This window comes from Mastacembelus armatus, chromosome 1, assembly GCF_900324485.2.
Source record: "Mastacembelus armatus chromosome 1, fMasArm1.2, whole genome shotgun sequence".
Classification (NCBI taxonomy): Eukaryota; Metazoa; Chordata; class Actinopteri; order Synbranchiformes; family Mastacembelidae; genus Mastacembelus; species Mastacembelus armatus.
Genome location: NC_046633.1, coordinates 5,066,284 through 5,090,299, shown reverse-complemented (window position 1 = coordinate 5,090,299; position 24,016 = coordinate 5,066,284). Strand labels below are relative to the sequence as shown.

Sequence of the window (24,016 nt, the reverse complement as noted above, 5' to 3'; positions counted from 1 at the left end):
AGAAGCAAATGGTTCCCTCCCTCTCCAGCTCATTTCAATGGCTGAACCAAACCTCCACAAATGATTACTACCAAGTTTCACCTTCCACTAACCATCAACTGCACCCTGCCAAATACTGACATTAAATTCAGTCCGCTGTGTTCCCTTGTTGTATTAATGTGTTTGTACTCATTAGAACTGTGTGCTTTTCTCTGTTTCTTTTTTCTTCTTCTTTTTTTTTTTTTTTTTGCAATCCAGTGCAATTGTACTGTCTCTTATGGCCTGTTCATATCAAGAATTCATCACAGAACATAACTATTTTTTCAGTGACAGCAGTGTGAAGTACTCAGTCGGATGCTGTGCGCTGTAGATTGTTAGCACCTTGAAAGATTGAACTCATCCAATGGGAATTTGGAGGATTTTATAATGTAAGGGATGTGGGAGGACTGCAGTAGTTAGGTTTCCGGATATATTGTCATATTACCCTGGGAGTATATGTAAGGGACCATGACAAAGAATGGTACATCTTTAGATCATGGCGTAATTTGGCATGTGTACCTTGTCTTCCCACTTACACAAGACTAAATTTTTTTGTTATGATGGCATTATCCAGTCTGACACTGGCTTCTTTTAAAACAAAGTAATTAACTCTGTCTCTAACACGTCCATCTGTGTTATTCCAGCACAGTTTCCTTTCCCAACCATAATTCCACCTGTTGATTGACTTGGATGCTTTTCCAAGCAGGAGATTCATTCAGATAAGAAACACAGATTAGACTACGTAATCTAATAGCTAAATTTAGATGAGTCTAACACAACAGATCAGTCCAAAATGTCTTTGTGAAAGCAGAAGGTTCAAGAAGATTTGAGATGCTGTCAACTGATCAGTCTAAAATTGTTGTTTTGGCATTTTTGGCAAGTAGTGATTAGTTTTTAACTATTGTGAATTTTGATCTGAACACAGAGCCTTTTAAGTTTAAATCCTGTGTTTTGTTCTTTGTCAAATTAAATCATATGTCCCTGTGTCATTTTTGAATGGGAGAGCATTCTTCAGAAGAGCCTCCCATTATAACCATATCATGACCACTGTCTTGTTTATGTTACAACTTCATAATAAAATGTACCTGAATGTGAAAGGGTTGTCCATGTTTACCATGGCTGTTTTAATCATTGTTTTTCTGTTTTAGAGTGAGGTGATTCAGTAATTGCTGCTTTTGCCCACTAACAGTTTTTGTTGTACATTCACTTGAGATTAAGCACTTTATGTGAATGACATCCAATCCAAAATCTGTCTAAATGTACACCCTTTCCTATATCAGACCTGCTTCTTCTATCCCTATGAGTGTTTCTAGCATAAGATAACTAATGTTGGATTTATTAAACTAATCATTTTTTTGTTTTCATTTGCTTTAAAATTTAAACTCTATTTTGTAATAAATCTATAAAATTGTCCACTATTATACATTTGACTGCCATTTGGGATGTTTATTGTCTTATGCTTTTGTTTCTGGTGTGGGTCAATCTTAGGGACAGGTCATCTCTCATGCCATGAATGGAAGTACTAGCCAGCCACAAAGGCCCCTTTCCCCTCCATCCTATCCTCCACCCCCAGCCTCACTCCACACTGGGTTCCAAAGACACAGTAGGCGTTCAGGTGAGTCGCTTTTCTTTTGTCCTCCCGCTTCTGTCAGATACTGCAACTTTTTCCAGGAATTCTTTGCTCACAAGACACACTTAAAAAAATTTCAAAAATATCTAAAACATGATTAGGAAAGGTTGCACAGAAATGCAGAACATAAAATCATCATATTGTTCCTTTGTGAAAGGGCACAGTCCAACTGGAAACCCAGCTGGAGCTAAGTCTAGAAACCACAACATATAACCAAAAAAATCAATAAAGTTTTGTTCATTATGTATCAAATATACTGTACTCTGAATTTGAAAGTGCTTAGAATTGTCTAGTCGCTCAAGGGGCCTTTGTGAATTAATCTCACAGTGTCTGCAATAATTTTATTCAAATGTTATGAGTAACCATATCAGAAGTAAAGGGTCTTTAGAGAATAAATGTCTTTACTGTCACATGTGGAGGACATATTTCTGAATAGTTGTCTCTTCTTTCCTCTTCCTTCTTGGATCTAGAAGGCAGTGAGTCCATCACTAGAGAGTCTGTAGTGTCTGGCCACACTAGTGTACGCAGCACTGTGCCTATTGCCCGCTTCTCAGAAGAAGAAAAAAAGGTGTCCGTCATTAAAGCACCCCATTATGAAGGCATTGGCCCTGTGGACGAGTCTGGCATCCCTATCGCCATTCGCACGGTGAGGTCAAGCATGCACAGAATTAAACACTAGCAGGCTGACTCAGATAGCTGTTGTAGTGTAGCACAGTGTTTCCTTTTGACCCATTTCACTAGTCTTGATATGTGATCAGTCTTACGAGAGGGGATTACTTTCAGCTGTCAACAACTTTTGACCCTATATTAACAGCCCTTTCTCTCCCTATCACACACACTCTTCTTTATGGTCTTTCTGTGTGCTGGTTATAAAGATGGGCTTAGACAAGGTCTTTAGTACTGGAACGCCCTCGCTGCTTACGTCAAAGTGTTTTTTCTGTTAAGGTTTTTCATGTATTAGCACTTCATTCGGTTATTTATTTTTTGAAGAGCAGAATGTAAAGGCAGACATGGTAAACTATAAATGAAAGAAAGAGAAAGGAAGAATAAGAAGCAGGTGAAACTTGCAAAGGGAGAAGGTGAAAAGAAAAATGTAGGAAAGAAGAAAAATAGATGCTTCTTATGGTGTGCAGACAAACATTTTTCTGGCCACTTTATTTGGTAACCGTGGAGAGTGAAGGGGCAATTGGCCTTTCTCTTGGCTGTGCCAGAGCTCATGCACAGTCTCACATGCACTCCTTCACTGTGGAGCCAAATGCCTCTTCTCTGACCAAAGCCCAGACACTGTTTAGTGCTACTGAATAAAGAGAGGATTAAGTCTCACTACCATTTGATAGTGCTTTTTTGAAGTGGCTGTTGGAGCTATTCTGTATACTCAAAGACACACATACCAGGTTTCTCCTTTTTTTCTCCGTTTTTCTGGGCACAGCACCATGAGCTCCTGATTTTTGTAGCAACATAGCATCGGTTATACTACAAAATCAATACGCTCATATTGATTTCTACAAGTCATCAAAAATCACATTCTATTTTAATATGCATATTCATACTAAAATAAAGTACCATGTAGTTTGTCTGGTGACTGGTATAGCACTGTTGTATTTTTTTATGGCTGCGTTAGCCATATGTTTTGTAAATTGTGGCAATTTATATCATGTATGCTTGAGTATAAAATATGCACTGTACAGTTACATTTTGAGAATGATAACATCATAGCCATAGTGCAAAAATTACGAAAATCATTTTTAAAAAGAGCACAGCATATATTTTTCTCTTAAAGTGACAGCAAAGTGGAAGTTAAGGCACCTTAAGCTTATGATCTATTTCCAGGTTAAAAAAAAAAAGTAATGTAGGTGAGGTATTATCACACAATTGGTCAGAAATGAATTAAATGAGAGAAAAGTAGCTAAAATCATCCAATCTTTGGAAATGTAAACAAGGATTTTGCAGCTGATATACTTGGTGACACATTCTACTGTAGTATTGCTCTACCGCCCATGAGTTGACTGTGGGGTTAGTGATGGGTGGAGTTCAAGGTGATTCTTGATGGTTTGATGCAGTCAGGGGTGTTGCTCATCAGCTATATTAACGTAGGACATATCCTTGACATTATCCTTGAGGTAAGTTTCCAGTGATCCTTGATAAATTTTAACTGAACAAGCTTGATGATCATTTCTTAAAAACACAGTCTCTATAGACTGTCTCCAAGTAAGATAAATAATTCTTTATCAATAATTTACTTATGTCTCAGCATGTGTTTTATTCCCTTTGAGTAAAGCATGAATGTCTGAAAAGTCTGAGCATGTGTTTTTCTTAGCTCAGTAATGCCCTTTAAAACAGTGGGAACCTTTTCCTGCTTCTAGTTTCAGTTATACAGTTTATGTCACATTTCACAGCACATAAATCTTTATGATTATTCCTCTCTCAACAGACGGTGGATAGGCCTAAAGATTGGTACAAAACTATGTTCAAACAGATCCATAAGGTTCATAAAGCAGGTAAGTCAGCAGAATCATTAAAGGGCAGAATACCCCACTACGTGCAATTCATTCCCTTTTATAATCAGGCATGATTCAAATAGGTCATGCATGCATGCTGTTTGTGTATATGTGTGTGTTTTTTTGTGTCAGTTCTTGTTAAAACAAAAGAAGCAAAGAATCTCAGAGCCAGAACTCATTAGATGTGAGCAAGAGAGTCTGAAGAGGAGGAATTGAGAGAAACCTCTAATAGACAGATCTGTCCTGGGAAATCTGCTCTAATTTTGTGGGCTCGACAGAATCACACAGTCCGTACAAGGCTCGTTTGTTCTGAATTGCTCAGGCTTTTTCCACTGCAGTGCACATACATACACACGCACACACAATTTTATGATTTGCCTAAAAACATCTATAGGCTTCTTTCTAAAGCATCAGAGAATTCCCATGTCTCTCTGAATATCCATATAGCCTCAGTGATTTTCTAGCGTAAAGCAGTACTCCAGTCCCGAGAAAGGTCTATCTTTTGAGTATCTAGTAGGTTTAAAGGTGACTCAAGAAATTGTGTGTTTGTCATTTGCAGAAAACAGATTTAAAAACTCTATATTTCTAATAAACTATGTCCACAAGTGACCAGTAAAGCTTAAAAAAACAGTGACTTTGGGAAAAATAATTATTAGGAATCTGCTGATTATGTGTGTGGACACGAGAAGTGGATTATGCCTCTAGGGTTGTTCTAATACTTCTATCAAATATTTTGACTGCTGGAATAATACTTTGTAACTGACTCTAGTGAAGCTCACTAAATGTACTGTTCTCCCTGAGGTGGAAGTTGCAAAGTTGTAACTTATGTACTATAAAGTAGGGTTTTGCATGCATCCCAAATAGTTTTTTTTCCTTTCTTCTGCAGATGATGACTACTCTGACTCATACAATGCAACATACGCTGTCATAAACAATGGTAAGACCTGCTTTATCTAGAAGAAAAGTTGCTTCATACAATAAGTAATTTCTTCCTAATCTGTCTCCCCCTCTCTGACTTGCTCTACCTACATCTCTCACCAATGTCTTCTCGATACTGTACTTAGCAGATGAATACAGCCTATCATCCGATGCCACCATGGCCCACCCCGCTCCTCGGACACATACCTACAGGCCACTGTCAAAGAGTCCCTTAGACAACGGAGGGCATCTGGGACCTCGGGAACCTTCACCATCCCCTGTACCCCCACCACCTCCGCCCATGCCATCCCTCCTTCAGCTGAGGGCCAGGGATAGTGACCGGGACAAAGACTCCCTAGACATGTGAGAGGACCCTGTCTCTTTTATTAACAAAATGTCATTGTTCATAAATACTGGCACACATCTTTGAGTGGCTTCAAACTTAGAAATAAATCTAAAATTAAAGTGGCTTTTAAAATGTAAATTGTACTCAAAATAATAAATGTTTTACTTTTAGGTTGTTTTTGGCAACTTAATTTTTTTGTATTGCACCAGGAATGAATGGGGTCCTCCTGACAGGAAAGTGGACACACGGAAGTACCGCGCAGAGCCTAAGAGTATTTTTGAGTATGAACCTGGGAAGTCATCCATTTTGGAGCGTGAAAGACCAGTGAGTATTTAAAAAAACTTTCCTTTCACTTGAATATACTGAATTCTGATCTGTTCAGTGAAAAGTTACTAGCCCTCATGATTATACCCATTTGTTTCATGTTTGCTTAACCTATGAAATAATCAGCTCAGGCTATAAAATTTGTTTACAGCATTTTGAATACATCAAGGAGGACTTCAACGATTATTCAAATTCCTGTAACAGTAATGGGAGTCTGTTGCTATTTTTTGTAACAGTTCTTGTTATTGTTCAGTACAGAATTATTCTCTTGCTACTTTGCTACACTGGAGCTAAATAGAAGATATATTTCTGAAGAGATAAACCACATTAAGCACAATTAATTTAAATAACACAGCAGAGTTACAAAAAAACTGGTAGAATTGAGAAGAGGATAATTTACTTTCCTAATTTTCTGCATTTGTCTTTGTAGACATTACTGTTTTGTTAAGATATTTTTATATTATGGGTTTTGGCGTGGATTTATTTCTGTCAGATATGAAGATTTCCAGTGCTGCATCCATGAGTACTGATGTACAAGTTCACGCTGTCTGGGGTGAATGACAATGCAGACAGCTCAGATAATTAGTGTGGAGGGAGTGCAGCCAATAAAAGAGACATTAAAGACAGATAGATGGAGAATGTGTTGTAGATGATGAGTCTTTTATATTGAGAAAGGGTACACAAAAATGCCTTTGTAAAGGATTCATAGATGTTTAATGTGATGTATGCAGAGAACACTCCCAAGGTGGTAATGCATGAATCAGACAGAAGCAGTGCATGATAGACAGAAGAACTGAACCCACGCGGGCTAATCTGCTGTCTGATGCTCCATATACAGGTATATATTGTTTGCTCAGTACCTTTTTCTCTATTCTCCAAGGCAACAAATAGCACCTAAAACATCCTGTTCGGTGGTGAGGTGTCCATTTGTATGATTTTATGAGCAAACAAAAAGCAAACTACAAAGTTTTTCTGGCACTTTGTTTCATTACTTTTTTTTTTTTTTATTGTGTGTCTACGGTGCCTGTGTGATTGGCAATCTGCTTCAGGCCTTACTGTTTTTTTACAGTGTGACTCATTTGTCTGAGAGCTAAATTCTGTTTTTAGTACGAGAGATGTGACACCACCAAATCTATACCTGAAAGTGTTTCATTTGCTGTGAAAAGTCTGTTTTCATGTGGAAACGAGGTTAGAAAGAGCAGAGAGAGTAGCAACCACTGTATCATCTCTGCAGTTAAAATAACAGTAAGCCTCTTTGAAAATTAATAAGTCTGTTGACTATAGCACACACTGTAAATGGAAACATGCAGTGAAAGCTGTGCTTGTTGGAGTGTAAACACAACAGAAATGATGATTAGATGATTAACGTGCCACACAGTGGTAACCACTGTTTTGGCCCATCTACGTATTTCACTTCATGTAAATGCTTAACATTACAGCAGGCTGTTTATTGCAGGTTGATTTGATATGAAAATTGTTCAGTTGAGTTGGGTGTTTAAATGCATCATTGTACTGAACATCAGCAGTGGTGAAGTTGTGCTCCCTCCTCCATAAATCTACCCTTTGAGACATGTGGGGGTCGATTGTACTAACGAAGATAATTTGGGTCAGTTGGCTGGCTGACTATGAAGCAGTACTACTTATATTAATGCAGAAGTGAAACTTAATCCCATGTGAATAATCCCTTATGTCCTTTCCATTTTAATACAGTATGTGCACTTTCTTCCTTTTAAAGGTTATTAGTTCTTCTGGTGACAATTTTGCAATTCTCTGCCATGTAGTATTTAGCATGCCAGCCACTAAGCCCACACAAAATGTGTGGATAATGAGGTTGTGTGTTAAATATGTGTTGCTCAAATTAACATGCTGATTCCCCTTAGTTGTCATTTAGCCCCTATGGCTTAAAAGGCAGTGATAATAGGATTGTGTCAAGGGATCTCCAGGTTTTTTTATGCAAATGAAATTAATGAATATCAAATTAAAGAAACCTATTTAAATTATTTGCCTTCTCATCCCCAGTGGTGGCAAGTGTTGCACTGTGTATATAAGATTTTTAAGTATATACAAGTGTAATTAGTGTCTGATAATATGGCACTATTGTATGCTGCCTTGTAAGTGGGATTTTCATCATCACCATCCCCGTGACACAGCATAAATCTTCATCCTGGTTCATCCTGTACCCATCTCCCTGGGCCACCTTTGCTCATTCCTAACCATAAATTCCATGTCTCTCTTTGTGTGTGACTTCTTTCCACACCTGCTTTCTTTTCTCTTTTCTTCTATGTTTCTCTCTGTCACTGTCATGCTTTCCCAGACCTATGATGACATAGATTTAGAGAACGAGCCTTGGTATAAGTTCTTTTCCGAGCTGGAGTTTGGGCGGCCGGTAAGTCAGGGCCATAGCTACTTCTTTAACCACGACCCTGCTACAGTCATACAATCACCTTCTCTACCTCAACCATGTCTTTTTTATGTCTGTACCAATAGACTGGGTGGGGCTAGTTGTTTGGGCATGTGGTACTTGTTGGGTGCTGTGATGTCTCCCACCCCTACTCCAACCCCACCCGTGTGACAGATTGTGTTATGTCTTTGGATTGCTGGGTTTTTTTGGTCTGGTGGCTAGCAGGCACTGAAAAGATACCACACAAACCTGGGGGCTTTTTATTTCAGTTGGTTTATATTTGCATTGATCTTTCCCAAATTAGCAGGAAAATAAGTTAAAAAGCAGTGTGCTCAAGATGCTTTAAAATTCCTGACTTGGCTGGCAGACCTGAAACATCATTTAATCATAACATTGCCATTGAGTGGAAAGGTTTCCCGTTGATAAACATCCTTTTTTGTTCTGCATAACAATTTTAGGATAAGTATCTAAGATCTCTTACAAATGGTAAAATGTGTTTAAAATAATGAACCTTTGTTGTTCAGGCAGTTACTCCTTGGATGTTTTAGTCATTTCTGATTTTTCTTATCCTCACTTTTGATGGAGGATACCTCTGCATACCTGCAATCTAAATGGCTTTTGGGCCCTCTGCTGGATGCTGGTGGAAATAAAACCCTAGTGGTTAAGAGCAGTGGTTGCCTCTAGCCACAGTTCTGAGATCAAACTACCCCAACCTAACTGATTTACAAAGTGTCATGAGGACATGGCTCTATCCATGTCAGAGCATGACATGAGGTGCTGACTTGCTGGCATATTTGAAATGTTCAGGTGAAATGTCACATGTGGAGCTGGCATCACTTTGTGTCTTCAAAAGTTATGTTGGGCTCTATACTGAGATTTCTACCTGCAATATTCTGAAGATTTCACATCACTGAATAAGTTCTTAAAATGAAGATGGTTTTCTTACATGCACTTGTGAGAATCTCACAGTATGTTGATTGAGTGTATGAGTGTTTATTTAGGTGACAGAATGGGTACAAGACTTTTTGACTGACTGAGTAAACAGTAATTTATCTGCACTAGTAAACCAACATGAAATCACAACATTTGGTAGTGCTTATTGCACTCTCAAATGAACACATCACTGCAGCTTTTGCTTCACTCTGCTTTTTGCTTTATAGCTTGTTCTCACTCTGCATGTGTGTGTGGTACATGGGCACATTTCTGTGTGGATGTGTGTTGTACAACATGTTGCAGACCTAATTTTATTTTAGGGTTGACATACTGAAGTTTCAATGTTCCTATTTTGAGATTAGCATAGAAACAATGCATCACTAGATTGCATTAGAATGTGCATATGAACAGGTGTGCTTGTCAGTGAGAGTGTGTATACTGCACAGTGAGGGCTTAATGTATGTGTGCATTGTACATGCAAATCAGCAGTGCAAGATATGTGAACTAGCCCATCCCTGGTTACTCGGATTCTCTAACTGGTGTCACTCTCTCCACATATTTATTTGGTTTTTCCCCATGATATCACCACTGCTTCTCCTCCTTCACCTTGTCTTCACCTTCCTCCTGTTCATCCTCCTCTCCTCCTCCTCCTCATTCTGCTCACTGCTGCTGCTTGGGGCTCAAGCCTCCTAAAAAACGGCTGGATTATAATCCAGACATCTCCACTCGCCGGCACATTGAGGTAATTTCACATTCATGAGTGTTCCATTAGTCTTAATCTCACAATTTCTAACCAATCATAAGAATCTTATATTGAGACAAATGTAAGATATGATTGTTTAGAGTGAGTGTATAGCAACAATGCCTTTTTATCTCATATCAATGTGTCAGACATTGACCACAAGAATGTAATGTTGCTTTGCAAAACTGTTGAACATATAATTTTTAAATCATCCTTTTGCTGGGAATTGTATGAAATTCTGCTGGTTGTATGGTAGACATTTTTTTCAGTTTTTTCTATTATCTGTTTCATGACAAATATGAAGCTCAAAACAAAATTTTTATGATCCCAACATTGTTGCATGATTGCAACATGTAACATTTCCTTTGAGAAATGTTGCCACTAAAGTGTAACAAACATTGTTTACTGCCAAGACCCATTCCATGCGGTCCATGCCAGATTTTGTAGCACAGCTTTTGCCCCCTGAGCTCAGAGCTCTCAAAACATCCTTTGCCATCATCCTCCAGAGCAGCCCAAGAGAAAATAGGCATTTTTCTTCACTGTTTTTTTTTTTTATAATTTTTTTTTTATTGGCAGTGTTCCTCTGTCAGGTGTGCCAACTATGTGGAACCAGCATCCATCACAGCTTTCGTTGGGGGGAGCCTTTTAAGTGTGACACAGCAACAACCGCATGCAGGCTGTGCATTGTGAACTGCTCTGCCTTTGTTCATGCGGAGCTCACTTTTGTCTTTTGTTGTCTGCCCTATTTCAGACATCCCTGCACATTGCTCCTGCTGATAAGGCTCCAGAGAGACCTGCGAGGTAACTTCTGTTTCTTTTATTTTCTCTGCATCATTCCTTTCCCCCTCCCCCATCCTCTCAGCAGTAGTGGTCCTTGTTGTGATTCAGCATGGAATCAAAACTCTGCTTTATCTGGGCCTGTCTCTGGTACAGATAGTCTGCTTTAAACCTGCTTTCAAAGGTCATTTGCAAGGGTTCCTCTTTATTTTTATTTGCTTTTGTCACTAAAGGCAAGGTGTTTTGTATCATTTTTTTTAATAAATTAACCTAGCAAACCATCTCCTACCCCCCCACCCCCCTTTCTTCCCTCACCATGTTTTCTTTCACCAAAGGCCTGCTCATTCAGTTGCATTTTCCTCTTTGAATAGAAAAGGCAGAAAAGGGATGCTATGAATAATCTGTGTAATTCTTTTGTGACATACAGTGTGTTTGCTCTGGATTTTTAGACATTTTGAAAACAAGTTACTGTAAGTCTGGTGTCTCATCTTTTTGGACAGAAGGAAAAAAGGATAAAAGGATGTTCTGTAAGCCACAGTTGCTGATTTTTATGTTACAGTGCTGCCAGTGACTACAGGAAGAGAAGGAAGTCTGAACCGTCAAGTTCCCAAGTGAATATTCAGTCTCAGAGTCGAGCTGCAACTTCCCCTAAATCAGTGGATTCCTACAGGCCCAGCAGCAGCCTAAAAAAACCTGTTATTCGTTCCTCACCATCCTCACCCTCCAGAACCAAAGGTAATCACAGATCTTCTTTTTGCTTATTTTTTTCTTTGTCTTTGTCTTTCTCTTCTCCCTTGTTTTCCCCAGACTGTCATACAAGTGTACTGGACCACATTGCCAGAAAATAAAAGAAGATTTGTGATGTCTGTCTAGTGTGGTTACATGTTTTCTTTTTTTGGTCTTGGTGAAAGTCTGAAGAAAAAATAACAAATTATCTCCACCCTATTTTCTCAGCTAATTTTTCTTCCTCTCCCCAGCTCTTCCCTTTTTGCTGGGTATTTTTTTCTTAACCTGTTTTCCTCCTTTTCTCTTACCACGCTGCTCTCTATTGGACATCTGAAAGGTGGGGACGCATGCAACATGTATTCCAACAGTTTGACCTCCACAGGTCCTTATAAGCATTCCTCTCTGCCCCCTGTGCCCTCTGAGTCTGTCCAATGCCATGAGGATGCCAACCAGGAAGGCTCCTCCTCCAAGCCGTCCCTCTGTTGTAAGAACAGTTGGCAGACAAAATGCCAGGATCCTGAGACATGGAGCAGCGTGGAGGAAGTGCCGCCATCTCCTGGAAAGCTCAAGTCACGCAGCTGTGATGACTTACTCAACGATGGGCATTCTGGCTCAGGCGGGCACAATGCTACTCGTTCAGAAAGTGCTGGGTCACTGGTGTGTGATGGGAATCCTTCAGGTTCAACTGGATCGACCTCCACTCGTTCTTTACCACGACTCCACCGGCGACGGGCGCATGATTCACCAGGCTTTCTCCAGCTCTATCGTAAAATGCATCAGATTGACCGAGCTCAGCTTATCCCATCTGAAGTTATCCGGTCAGTCCGTGCACGTATCCTGGAACTAGAGCACCAACCACATCTTCATCGGCACCGCCTCCCTCCTTGGGCAGCTTCTTGGGGAGTGGAAGTGCCCCGTGATATGGTTCCACACCGCATTTCTGAATATGAGCGCCTTATTCAGAAATCCAAATCCATGCCCAACTTGGGTGACAGTGAGGTGCCTTCAGGCACTACCACACCAGGTGGTTCATCATCCCGAGCCAGCAGTGGTGGTGGTGGCACACCCAGTTTTCCAAAACGCCGGTTCTCCATAGAATCTTTGCTAGAGGAAGACAACAACGGCAACGAAACGGTACCTCATACCATGCATCACTTGCATCGACCTCGTAGCCCACCAGAGGGCCAGCCCCGTGTTGGACCAGAGCCTGGCCATCGGCAGTCCTTTTCTGCTCCTCCTGTTCCCCAAGGTCCACAAGTGAACCCAGACTATTCTGACAGTGAACAAGATGCTGTTGCATCAGACCTCAGTGACTTCATCCAGGTGGAGGGCTCCTCATTTTGCAGTGAGAGTGACTTTGACCATTGTTCTTTAACTTCCTCTGAAAGCCTGTATGGCTCTTCCACACTACACCACCACCACCTCCGTCATCACCATCATCACCACCACCACCACCCTGGTCACCAAAGTTTAGGCCAGAGCCAGGGCTACCAACACCGCCACCTCATTAGCACTTGCAAAGGCCGCTGCCCAGCCTCTTATACCCGTTTCACAACCATGCTTCGCCATGAGAGAGAACGAGCACGGCAGGAGAACCAGAGACCTTTACAGCAGAACCGTAGTAGCCATTCCCAAATTCAGTGTTCACAGTCTCAGCAAGCGATGTCCAAGCTGGCCTTTCTGGTCAGCCCAGTGCCTTTCCGGAGGAAAAAGGGCTCACCACCTACCTCTAGAAGAAGCAGTGGTGGCGGAGGGCGAGGTAGTAGACCTAAGTCAAAACAGGCGATTTATGAAGCACTAGATGCAGCCTTGAGGGATATATATGAGCACATTCAAGCAGAGAGAGGCCACAGAAGCAGTAGGGCACCTGACGATAGCATCCTTAGGAGAATACTGGCCGAACTGCTGCCAAACGTGCCTGAACGAAGCTCTTCTTTGCGAGGGAGGAGGGGGTGCTGGCATGGGGGCCACTCCTCTGCGTCTTTATACCCAGATCAGAGCCCTACTGGGTATGCCTCATGTAGAGCGGACACCTCCACGCCACAGCTACAGTCACCAATCAGTGCCTGTTATGGACGTCACTTGGACACCTCAAACAATAATGAATATGGAGAGGAGCAGGGCAATGGAAATGGTCTCTATTTTTCAGGTGGAGACAATACACATATCATATCTCAAATATTCACATATATGCTTTGTCATGTAGCCTGTACCTGTTTTTTTTTTTCTACATGAACATACATACACACAGTTAAAATATGCATCCCAATACATTACTGTTATATCTCATTCAGTGCCTGTGCTTGTTGCCCTATTCCCCTATTAGGTCCACCAATATACCCACTGCTGTCTTTTTTTTATTATTTATATATTTTCATATGACATTCACTAAGATCTGTTTATCATAAATTCTCAAGTAAAACTTGTTTCTTTCAGTTTGAAGCTGGATTATAGGTCTCTAGGTTATTATAGGTCTCTTTAAGAAAAAATAAAGAAAAAAAGTGAGGATTCTGCTTTTGAGCTCATTTTAAATTAAAGCATGTTTAGAAAATGTTCAGTTTTATTGGCACTGCCTTAATGATCAACGAAAAGCATCAACTATTGAACTTAAATAGTGAGGGAGAACAAAATGGCTGACTTTGTCATTGTGCTGTCAAAATTCAAAGGGCACTAGTTTGAGAAACAGAATGGTCTCATATGGTTTTCTCTGCAGTTGAGGTAAAAAAAAATATTTGAGAATTTATGGCATGTTATTCTGGAGTAATACATGTAAATATTCCTCTGTTTTAATTGGAGTATATATTGTTTGTTTATTTTGGCAATTGCCTCACACTCATTCTCTTTCCCTCAAGCCATTTGCTTGTATGTTTGTAAATGGTTTTATCATATTTTTGAACTGTATACCCATGCTTTCATTTTGTGATCCATCTGTTTTGTGGGATTGCATGTGTCACTTTGTGTCATTGTGGCTGACATTGTGGCCCACGTTGTTTTTCCCATGAAATGGAAATAAAGAAGACATGTTTTTTGACCCAAGATTTCATTCCCTCATTTACCTGTTGGAATGTCATCAACTGTACCATTCAGTACTATCCCATGGCACATTTGGGTATTTTTAACATGCATTTGGCATAATCATGGACACTATGGTAGCTCCTGTGACCTCTTACGTGTTTTTTGCCAATCACAGACCAGGATGTCTCCAGGAGTTATTCCACTATGGATGGACGCCGCACACCCCAGAGTAGAAGACCTACTCCTGACAGAGAGGTACAACATTTGAATTTGTTGCTAGTGTTCTCATTAACAGCACTCCAGGTCAGGCATCATTAGCGCAAACTGGATAACCTTTCAGTGGGTGGTTTTCTTTTTTGACATAATTTGGAAAAACCATGTTATTTACAGTACCTTTTAAATGATGTGGAATGATTGGTAACTGGTCACTATAAAACTATTTTGGATTGAATTAAACAGGCTAGTTTTTTGTCTTTAAGTTGCAGCACAATAAAATTTCTTTACAAACAGTCAAAAGCTGCATTTTATGTTATACCTGGTAATGCTTGCTGGCTGCCTTTCTGTCATTCCTAGGTCTCCCATAAACAGATGACACATCATATTCTGTTCTCTCTCCTCCACCAGAAACAGCCCGCAAGAGCTATTTATGATTTTAAGGCACAAACAGCTAAGTAAGTACAGTAAATTCACAGTGCACACACGAAGAAGTAATACAATACAGCATGAATGCCTAATTGTACATCAACACATCTTAACTTGTTGCCCTCTTAGTTATTACAGATTGTTATGCAAATATTTCATCTGCTTTTTAAGACAGTTTCATTGTCACAGCTTACCAGCACGTCTGGATGGCTCTCTGATTTTTTTTTTTTTTTTTCCCAGTTTTTAAATATCTATGCGAATTAACCTAAATTTCGCTGTGCAAATCTCACTTTGTTGTGCTTTAATGACTGATATTGTCTTGCTGATGCTGTTTTCTTGCTGTTGAATGAGTTTTGCGTCATGTTCAGTTCACATCTTCCTTATGCCTGTGCACTGGATCAAACACGCATGCTAGGATGCTTTAATGACGTGACTGCATTACAGGGAACTGACATTTAAAAAGGGTGATGCAGTGAACATCATCAGACAGATTGACAACAACTGGTATGAAGGAGAGCACCGTGGACGGGTGGGGATATTTCCCATATCATATGTGGAGGTAAAAGTGCAACCAATATATGTATCTGGATGTTTGTGCTTTATGTGTGTGTGTGTAAGCACCTGAAGTTTTAAATAAATATATTAAATATATTTTCTGCCTTTTAATACAAACACTCATTTTACACAATGTTTACACAGAAGATACCATCTGCTGAGAAACAACAGCCAATCCGTCCTCCTCCGCCAGCACATGTCAGAGAGATTGGAGAAGCAGTTGCACGCTACAACTTCAACGCAGATACCAATGTGGAGTTGTCTCTCAGAAAGGTAGTCTGCTTAATATTTTTGTTTGTGTAAATATCTACAGCACCATGTCAACTGAAAATCTTATATCCAGTTTTGGTGTACAGAGATATTTAAACTGTTTTCTCAGGTCATTGATATACTTGTAATCCTTCAACTGCATGTAAAGCCAGACATCGCAATGTTCATACCACATGATAGATTTGTATTTTCTGTATTTGGGAACTGATAGACATAGTATTGTGGAGCACTGTTCATTACAACAGTTCTATGTTTAGAGCTGAAATCATATATCAATGACAACAAAGTCATTAGAAACTATTTTGATAATTAATGAAATATTTCCTCGGGTTTTGGATTGTGCGTGTTTCTCTGTAAGGGTGAGAGAGTAATTGTCATAAGGCAGGTGGATCAGAACTGGTACGAGGGCAAAATCCCAGATACAACCAAGCAGGGCATCTTTCCTGTGTCCTACGTTGACATTATCAAACGCTCCCCATCCAAGAGCTCCACCCACCATACAGATCCACATGGTTACCCTGGCAGCAGGACGCCAAGCGCTACTACCCCTGTCAAGGTAGGGAGATCATTACAGTAAGTGAGCAGTACAATTCCTATTCCTAATTAGCAATATGCTTTAAGTTGAAAACAAAGCACTTTGAGCTCCAATGTAGGAAAATGGGCCAATATTTACAGGGAATACATTTGGTTTTGCAATCTGTTAAACACTTTTCATCCTTGAAAAGTCAAACACGCAAGACAAAAAAGTGTTTATAAATCACATTGTTCCTTCCTCTTCAATTCATTTTCATGGAGCCTTTCTACCATCTGCCTCCATCCTCCACCAACTATGACATCCCATCCCCCCACTCTTCATTGACAAGGCTTGATCTACAAGCTGTTACCAACGAGTGGCTGTCCCTCACATTGGACCCATCAGCATCCAGTCCTGCTCGCTCTCTCACGACCACCCCTGTACCTCCCACACCACCCCCTCTTCCAACTGGCTTTACACCTTTTTTAAAGGCTCAGGAGCCTACGTCACCACCACCTGAACTGCCTCAAAGAGGGTACCCTCTACCACCCCAGACATTTTCCGGAACTATACCTTTTAATGAAGGGACACTTAGTTTAGGTCACACCTCAGTTGTTCTGCCTTTTCCCCAAACTCCTCCTCCCCCTTTCCCCCCTCATTTCACTTCCCTGCCACCTGATTTATCTGTCCAATACAACAAAAGCAGAGAGCCCACTGAAACACTCCAAATGTCACACGTTGGTAAGCCAGAGGTTCTGCCCTGCACAGTGCCACAGTCAATAAAGTCACCAATACAAGTTGCACAGTGGCACAAGTCACCTGTGCCTTTTAACAAAAGTAGTAAAGCCCCAGAAATTGAACTTCAAGTAAAAGACCCTTATGACGAGTTGTTATCTATGATCATGGATGGTTCTGCCCTCACTGGCGATGCTGAATTTTCGAGATTGTCTATGGTAGATTCCCAACCAGTTACACTAACCAGTGAATCCCAGAGCAAGTTTAAGGTAAAAGCAGAACCCCATCAGCCAGCAGGGAAACCCCCTGCAGTCACTCCAGTCAGCGAATCAACAGGCAGCGTTCAGGTAGAGGTACAGGTTCACAAGCCTGTGATGATGGAGCCATTGTCTGTCATGTGGGAAGGGCAGTCAAAAACTCTAAGTGATGATCAACGAATCGAATCTCAAAGGCCAGCGTCAGTCAATGGGAAGAGATATACTGAGTTGTTCATTGAGGAAGAGGATGAAGCTTTAGAAGATAAAGAGATGGATGATACAGTTTTAAGTGGAAGACTCAATCCACAGGTAGAGCATGTTGTGACCTGCGTCTGTTGAGCTTTGAAATGCTACAGGACCCTGGAAGGGACGCTGAGGACAACATTTTATTGTACTTTTTTAAAACAGACCTATATTTGCCTTACTCAAAAGTTTTGACAAAATGATGAGCTTATTCAGGAGAGAGCACATATCAACCAAAGAGTTGATCAGTCAAGGCAAAGGTTTGTCCTGGTTCTAATATAGACTGAAAAGTGCACCCTGTTGTCAACAGATACTAATAAACCTTTCAATAAGTACTGTAACTGAAAGCACTGGATGAAAGCATTGAAAAAATATTACTGACTGAATTTAGAATTCTAGTTGGTTGTGGACTGACACTGACACATGGAATGGTCAATATTTTTGACATGGAAATTCTTATCTTTAACATTCACCATTGTACAAGTTATACTGTACATTGCTGAAAGTATGACCTTAAAAATGTGTTTTCTTGCTTATTTTTCTTGTTTGTAAAGTCGAATCTAAAATGTTTTCCTCTGCGTCCCTTCTGGAATTTAGTGAAATACAGCAACAGTAGATTTAAAGGATTTCTGAAGCTCATGTGATTCAGTTTCAGGATTGTGTATTGTTACTTCCATAGGCTGATGTCTCTCCTTCCACCTTGATGCAGCTTTCTCATCCTGGCCTTTCCTCGCCCTCAACACCACCATCTCTAACCTCATTACCTCCCCCTTCTACTGCTTCTGTTTCTTCTTTTCCTCCTTCGTCTTCTTTTCTGCGCTCACGTCCACACGATCGTAACACCATCCCTCCTTCTCCACCTGTCTCCCCTCAGCCCCCATCCCTTCCTCAGCTTACATCACCCCTATCTCAGTTCTCTCCCTCCCCACCTGTCTCACCCCCTCACCTTCACTCATCTCACCTCTCTCCAAGTGTTCCTTCACTTCACAGACAGTCTTCTGTCTCTCAGCCCATGAGCACTCCTTGTATTTCTCTTTCAGTCGCATCCTGTGCCAAATCAGAGCTACCTATTTCCCTTCCCACTCCATCTCCCCCTAAACCTGCCTCTCCTCCCCTTGTTACTCCACGCTCTCCCCCAATTCCCCCCACTGTACCCTATCATGGACGTAGGTCTCCCAAGGTGAAGGTAAAGCTGGAATGTGGAGATGATTGCATTCTGTTCATGTTTGTGGTGCCAAGGATTATGACAAAAATTCTTCGCTGTCTGGAAAATTGTGATGGGCATTTCTCCAGACTTCATCATTAGTTGCAACCCTAACTGTGACTGCTGTCTGTTATGTACACTAACATGAACAGTTTATAGTAATGATTTCTGCACAGCGAACATTCATAAGTTAATGTGTGCATATTTATGTTAGTTGTGTCGTGGCGTATCTAAGAGGACTTTTATCAGGATTTTTTTGGATGATATTTTACAGCATGTCAATAGCGTACAGCATGTATGTTCGTAGCGAAGGCTGCTGACTTGGTTACTGTTGAAGATTATAGGTGTGTTGCTTCTGGTCTTCTTGCCTGTTAAGCAGGATCCAGTTGTTGGTGGTAAACCTCCTCGTAGCCCCATCTTGTCCCGGAGGTCCTATCTGTCACCCATTAGAGGTCGAAGGGTAGGAGGGCATGTCTTCATTCAACCATGCTCTTACTGTACAATAGTTTCTGTGCAGGAAGAAAATCTTTAGAAATATTCATATCAGTCATCATTGTTCATGAAACGTTCTATAACATGCATGTTAAGGTATGCTGTTTTTTTTAATACACTTATTTCCCTTATCGAAAAGGAGGAATTTCTGTATCACTGAATGGTTAGCAAGAACATGTGTTTACATGCAAACCCTGGTCAGAAGTCCAGTAAATATAATAACATAAAATTAATTTTCATCTTGCCTGTTTCTCTCTCTCTCTTTACTATTCAGCGATTAGTACAGGATGCACTTCATGGTGGAGGAGAGCCGTAAGTTAATTTTTTTTATAATTAATATCTTGTTAATGTTATTATTATTATTATTATTATTAATATTATAGTATGATTATCCAGACAGCATCTAATAAAAACGATAGGTAGAATTAGCAAGTGATGCAGTACAGTATGCAACATGCAATTTCCCTTTATTTTTAGATTTGCTTTAAGGAAAATTTATTTTTCTTGACATGTAATTATGCATTAATCCATTTCAGTCACCAAAAAATATATGGGGGAAATTACTAAATAACAAAGAAAACAGTTATAAGAGCAGCTCATCATGGATTTTATTTCTACTACAGGTATCAGGCTCTGTACAACTACATGCCTCGCAATGAGGATGAACTGGAGCTGAAGGAGGGAGACATTGTTGATGTAATGGAGAAGTGTGATGATGGCTGGTTTGTTGGTAAGAGGTGGAACATCAGCTTGCACTTGTTAATAAGAAATTGGATTGTTCTTGACAGAAAAAATAAATAAATAAACTTTGTTCCTGTTTTGAAGCATTAGTATGATGCTGTTATGAAAATCACAAAACATTTATCATAGACATGGACTGTAACCTGATGTAGTTTAGCAGTACAGCAGAAAAGTGCATTCTGTTTAACAGAACTGTGAGCAACTTTATTGGCTAATTGGTTTGACACATTGAAGAAATCTGTAGCTCATACTTAAAACGCAGAGAACAAATGCACATGAGGATGTAAACACAATGCGTCAAGTAAACACAAACAACTTGTGGCAGAATGTAATTGCTCATACACTCATACATTTCCTCAAAAAATAAACTGGACAGTTTTACAGTACTAAAGTACTTAAATTTTCAATGATTAGCAGCTCCATCACAGAGTAATGTCTCCTCTTCATAAATGGTTTCATTTGAGTGTTTGGGATCTGCAGAAATACAATTATTACACAAGAGGTGTGCTGTGTAATAGCCAGACTTTGACTTTTTCCCTCCCTTTTAATAATCCTGTGCCATTTATCTTCCACTGAACTAAACTACATCACATATATATATTGCTGCATTGATATAAGCAAAACAATAAAACAATATATATTGATCTCTCAATTGCAGGGATTATTTTTCCATGGACTGAGTACTTTTGATACTTTTAGTAATTTGATTTAATATCCCTAAGAACAGTTACTTAAGATTTATAAATGTTTTGTAATTTATTAATTTTTTTACACTTAACTAAGCATAAAGTGCTGGAGATGTGGTTGCCTTCATGAATTTTGTAAATAACATGGATTGAGACCACTAGGTGGCAGTGTCATCCCACCACATATTCGTAACATAAGCATCTTCTTCAAAGACGATCTCTCACAGCTGAATACAATTTAAGTCTGATAGCTAGAAAATCTTTGTCATGTTCACCTTTACATTCCTGTACAGTAAATCTTGCCCTCTAAAAATGTTTTCAGGCCCTTCAGTTTTAGTTTAATCTCCAGAGTTGGCTGATTTCCAGACTGCAGTGAGCTGGAATTGCATTAGTGAGAGAAATTGCCAAATCTCAGGCAGTCTTTTAGGCACTGATAATCTCTTATTGTTTGTTTTTTCTCAAGGAACCTCTCGAAGGAGCAAGTTGTTTGGAACCTTCCCAGGAAATTATGTGAAGCAGCTATAATGATGACTCCAGACTCCGCCATGGCCCTTTTCTCCAACACGTTCATCGCCCTTAGCACAGCACCCACGGGACACCGCCTCCCGTGGTCAACAGAAACCTGTCACATGTGTGTTTGCTTGTATGTGGGGCTTGCCAGCTTCACACAGACAGAACATTTAGCTCCAACTAGCCATCTTTAATGGAAGACTTATGTAAAATAATATTGTGTGTTTTTTAAATCTTATCTTTTTATCCTTATTTTTCTATCATGGAGAACCCAAGCATTAAGATCCAGACCGTAACCTTTAACTTTTGACGGTGATGGAAGGATATCAAAGGAACTTTGCAAACACTTAGTTTCTGTTTAATTGTTTAAAGGCAGTAAGATCACCACAATCACCTTCTTTATTTTCCTGTACTATCACAAATTTGAAAACTCTTGTATTTCATACTCACATTTCAATTCAGTGTTCAATTACAATGATCCCCAGAGACAGTGCCGAGTGTGTTGTAATAGCATTCTGTCAGCAGGTCTGTTGTATGTACTGTATTGTAGGGATTGTAGCCATGCAGCCAAGATGTTGCAGCACCACGTCAGGTAAATGGTAAATGGTCTTATACTTGTATAGCGCTTTTCTACACTCAAGTGTACTCAAAGTGCTTTTTACACTATTTGTCCATTCACCCGATCGCTCACACGTTCATACACCGGTGGAACAGCCACCGAGGGCAAGTTGGGGTTCAGTGTCTTGCCCAAGGACACTTCGGCCTGTGGACCAGGGAAGCCAAGGATCGAACCACCAACCCTCTGGTTCATGGTCGGCCTGCTCTACCTCCTGGTAGAAGAATGTTACTCCCCAAAGTGTCAGTATCAATGTTATGTGTTATGCAAGGTATAGGTGGATCATAATTTGGTGGTGATTATTAATTATAAGCAATTATTTGAAATATTGAAAATCAGAAAGTGGACAATTTTGCTGTTTAATCTGAATACATTATATTTAGTCATATATAGATTAGAAAGAAAATATGTTCAGCTTGTTCTTTACACTAGGATTTATGCACTTTAACATCATTTTAACAGTTACTTGTATATTATTTTAAATGTCACTTCAGATTTTACAGACTAGAGGTTATTCGGACTGTGGAGATTTGGGTGATTATTGATAATGTGTTAAAAGTGTATGCAAAAAGGTTGTCAACCTTTTAGATATTATATTTATTAGAGGTCAAACTACACTGATGGTTTTAATAAGAATGAAAAAACACATTGGTATTTTAACAGCAGCATACCCACATTTGAGAGATTGTTAGGTTATTGTCAGATGTCATTGTCCAGATAATGTCCGAGTTGACAGGTTGTGAAGAATTGCCAGCTGTCATGTTTGTTTATGCTGAATTTAAGTCACATACAGGTAACATCATGTGACTGAAGCTTTTCCGACTATACATCACCTTGTCAGAGAGAATGTGTGGTGTGTCACTGTTCATGTGTTTATATGCTATTTATAATTGGCTGTTTTCATCTTAGCTTCTCATGGACAGTGATTATGATTTGTTTTATTTTTCTGTTTTATTTTGTTTTTGACTTCTCAATTGAGTTTCACAGAGGATGGACATTCACAACAAAGCACCTTAAAATATATTTTATCATTCATTGATCTTCGCCTCACCTTGTCATTCACCATTTCAGCTGGTGTGAGAGCAGTGTGTGTGGTGTTTTTGTAAGCTTTTTGTATGAGTTGTAAAATGGCCACTGTTGTTTTATAAAGTCAGCGTTTTCTCACACCATCATATTTGGGTTCCTCTCCTTCTTTTGTCATTTTTTTTTTTTCATCAGCGGTGCTAATTTCCATTTGTAGAGAACTATTAACTAGGCATGTAGGCCTTTTTTTCCCTCCACTTACTTGTTGTTTTAAGAGTCAGTGATGTATTTAATCTGAAGTTCCTGTAAGTAGATTGAGTAGAGTTGGTGAGTGCTGCCTTATGTCCAACTCACTAATTTAATAGCCATGTATATGTTAACCTCTTCTGTGATGCAAAAAATGATAATTTATGCATATGTAGTGTAGAAAACACCAGGAAATTGTGCACATAAACTACAGTGTTGAAACATTCAGTAAGCCTCTAGTCTGCCTTTGATACAACAATAGTGACAGCTTTGGACTGAAAAGATGAAGTAGACTCCTGAAATGTTTATACATGTAATGAAAATGTCAGTCCTTTATGTTCTTCATGTTAATATTTAATGCACACACTTCAACCTGAGTATTTCTATAATGTTAGCGTTGGATGATTTTATGGGGCTGTATTGCTAATAAAATCTAGCTGGTAGATTACATTTTTCCATTTTTTGTTTTCAGCTTAACAGACAACTGACAGAAGGAAATGTCATTCGTGATATTTAAAGGACACTTCATTTCTACCATTCTAATCCAAGCACAAAGGTGAGGTGATACACATTCATAACCCTCAATTTCTTACAAGTCTGCATATCAACAGGTGGTGGTGGTGATGTGGTAGAATGCAGTAGTATGTATTCGAGCTTATGCAGGCTTCATTATGAAAAGGGTTTAAATGGTTTTATGAAATTGTTTACAGAGGTATTACTTGTTCAGACCACTGATACATAATAGACAAACTAGAAATAAGTTCTGAACTTTTGACCAACATATGATGATGCTATTGTAATTGTGGAGGCATTTATGTGTGCATCAGGTCTCAGAAAAACATGTCAGGTCCAAAAGAATACATCAGCTCTATAAAAAAATTTGACAAAATTTGTCATCAAAAAAACTAATTCAGATCTCTCGAAGGTTTTCCTTCTCCTTTCTTTTCTCCCAAT

The 24,016-nt window shown here is 39.6% G+C and overlaps 1 protein-coding gene across 3 annotated transcripts in view; it reads left to right on the top strand.

Moving 5' to 3' along the window:
- sorbs2a (sorbin and SH3 domain containing 2a) overlaps positions 1–22,962 on the top strand; it is a 43,131-nt gene extending 20,169 nt beyond the window's left edge. For all 3 annotated transcript variants that reach the window (XM_026304514.1, XM_026304516.1, XM_026304513.1), the window contains 21 exons: positions 1,507–1,633; positions 2,119–2,294; positions 4,080–4,146; positions 5,033–5,083; positions 5,211–5,427; positions 5,620–5,734; positions 8,049–8,120; positions 9,754–9,810; positions 10,562–10,611; positions 11,147–11,322; positions 14,504–14,583; positions 14,902–14,999; positions 15,415–15,529; positions 15,670–15,798; positions 16,154–16,351; positions 16,591–17,610; positions 18,224–18,730; positions 19,128–19,208; positions 19,515–19,552; positions 19,864–19,970; positions 21,131–22,962. In XM_026304514.1, coding sequence (XP_026160299.1) covers positions 1,507–1,633; positions 2,119–2,294; positions 4,080–4,146; positions 5,033–5,083; positions 5,211–5,427; positions 5,620–5,734; positions 8,049–8,120; positions 9,754–9,810; positions 10,562–10,611; positions 11,147–11,322; positions 14,504–14,583; positions 14,902–14,999; positions 15,415–15,529; positions 15,670–15,798; positions 16,154–16,351; positions 16,591–17,610; positions 18,224–18,730; positions 19,128–19,208; positions 19,515–19,552; positions 19,864–19,970; positions 21,131–21,192 — 3,543 coding nt within the window. In that variant the 3' untranslated portion in view covers positions 21,193–22,962. The remainder of the gene's footprint in view (positions 1–1,506; positions 1,634–2,118; positions 2,295–4,079; positions 4,147–5,032; positions 5,084–5,210; positions 5,428–5,619; positions 5,735–8,048; positions 8,121–9,753; positions 9,811–10,561; positions 10,612–11,146; positions 11,323–14,503; positions 14,584–14,901; positions 15,000–15,414; positions 15,530–15,669; positions 15,799–16,153; positions 16,352–16,590; positions 17,611–18,223; positions 18,731–19,127; positions 19,209–19,514; positions 19,553–19,863; positions 19,971–21,130) is intronic.
- Positions 22,963–24,016: the final 1,054 nt, after the last annotated feature.